The following is a 1,930-nucleotide window of genomic DNA, read 5'->3' on the forward strand; positions in this document are numbered from 1 at the left end:
ATGCATGGAATTCTAAACAGGGAAACAGGATAAGAAATTTATTTTCCTGCAGTTCACTTAAAATACATTAAACAAATAAATGATTTAAGTCTTATTTAAATGGCAGATTCCAGTTTCTTAATTTTAATAATGAATCCTCTTCTTACACCAGAGTTAGTCATGGAGTTCCTCAGGGTTTAGTGCTTGGACCAATCTTCTTTACTTTACATTTGCTTCCATTAGTTATTAAACAGCATGGGATAAATTTCCRTTGCTATGCTAATGATACTAAATTATATTTATGAAACCTGATAAATCTAACCAGTTACTTAAATTAAAGTCTTATATCAAAGATGTAAAAACCTGGTTGACTCAGTTTTCTGCTTCTAAACTCATATAAGACAGAGGTTGTGGTTTTTGGACCTGAACATCTTAGGAATCAACTTTGCAGCCTTTCACCTCCTCTGGATGGCATTAATCTGGCCTTAAGAACCTTTGTGTTATTTTTGATCAGGACATGTCTTTTAACCCCCACATTAAAACTGTTACCAGGACCGCCTTCTTCCACCTGCGTAATATTACTAAAATTAGAAACATCTTACCCAAAAATGATGCAGAAAAACTGATTCATGCGTTTATTACGTCTAGACCGGATTACTGTAATTCTTTATTATCTGGACATCCAAAACACTCTTTAAGAAGTCTTCAGTTGATCCAAAATGCTGCTGCTAGAGTTTTAATGAGAGTTGGAAGGAGAGATAATTTTTCTCCAGTTTTAGCTTCTCTCCACTGGCTCCCTGTCAAATTCAGAATAGAATTTAAAATCTTACTTCTAACATACAAAGCTCTTAACAACCAAGCTCCATCATATATTAAAGATCTTGTTGTCAGATAACTTCGCTCTCAGACAGCAGGGGTTTACTTGTGGTTCCTGGAGTTTCTAAAAGTAGAATGGGAGGCAGAGCTTTCATTTATCAAGCTCCTCTCTTGTGGAACCAACTTCCAGTTTCTGTCTGTGAGGCTGACACTCTGTCTGCTTTAAAGATTAGACTGAAGACTTTCCTTTTTGATAAATCATATAGTTAGACTTAGGTTTCCTGAGTTATTCCTAAGTTATTATAGTGTATTAGTTATGCTGCTATAGACTTAGACTGCTGGAGGATAAACTGACCACATTTCCTCACTCTGCTGTTATCTTTAGTCAGTCTCCTCTACGTTTGTTGTAATTACTTCTATCAATAACATGTTTTTTTGTCTCTCTTCCAGAGGAAAATAAACCTGGACCAGTCCTGTGTTTGTCTGTGTCTCTTTCCTGTCCCAAACCCAGCCAGTCGAGGCAGATGGCTGCCTGTCCTGAGCCTGGTTCTGCTGGAGGTTTCTTCCTGTTAAGATGGAGTCTTTCCTCTCCGCTGCTGCCGGTGTGCTGCTCAGGATGGGAGACTGTGACGAAGCGAAGATTCTGCACAGTCTGCTGCCTTCTTTAGATTTATTGCATTTTTTGTTTGTATACAGTGCCCTGAGACAACAGTTGTTGTGAATTGGCGCTCTATAAATAAACTGAATTGAATTGAAATAAGTACTTATCAATACAACCATGTAATGTATTGTGTATTTAACTTATGCATGAAAAACAAACAAATATAGATTAAAAATAAATACATAAAAAAAATACGACTAAATAATATCCATGATTTCTTTTTTTTCCTAACTATACTGTACCTTTAATACCAGACTTTCAGTGAAAAAGTCCTTAATCCKTCCTGGAGGTCCAGGTGGTCCTGTTGGGCCTTGCCTCCCCTGCATCAAACATAAACAAACGTCATCCTCAGTGACAAACAATAAATAATGCAAACATCTAAAATAAAACTCAGTCTTATACCATCTGTTCTGTTAACACAACACATTCTCATGCCCCCAGTAAGCAGCAAAGTGTGACCACTACGTATGTTAG

The 1,930-nt window shown here is 36.9% G+C and overlaps 1 protein-coding gene across 1 annotated transcript in view; it reads right to left on the reverse strand.

Annotated features, from left to right (window-relative positions):
• Nucleotides 1-1,930, reverse strand: part of LOC106532633 (collagen alpha-2(IV) chain) — a 22,100-nt gene that overhangs the window by 17,464 nt on the left and 2,706 nt on the right. Inside the window, exon 11 of the mRNA XM_014028751.1 lies at nt 1,699-1,776. Within this exon, the coding sequence (XP_013884205.1) occupies nt 1,699-1,776 (78 nt within the window). The remainder of the gene's footprint in view (nt 1-1,698; nt 1,777-1,930) is intronic.

Source organism: Austrofundulus limnaeus, unplaced genomic scaffold, assembly GCF_001266775.1.
Source record: "Austrofundulus limnaeus strain Quisiro unplaced genomic scaffold, Austrofundulus_limnaeus-1.0 Scaffold6, whole genome shotgun sequence".
Taxonomy (NCBI): Eukaryota; Metazoa; Chordata; class Actinopteri; order Cyprinodontiformes; family Rivulidae; genus Austrofundulus; species Austrofundulus limnaeus.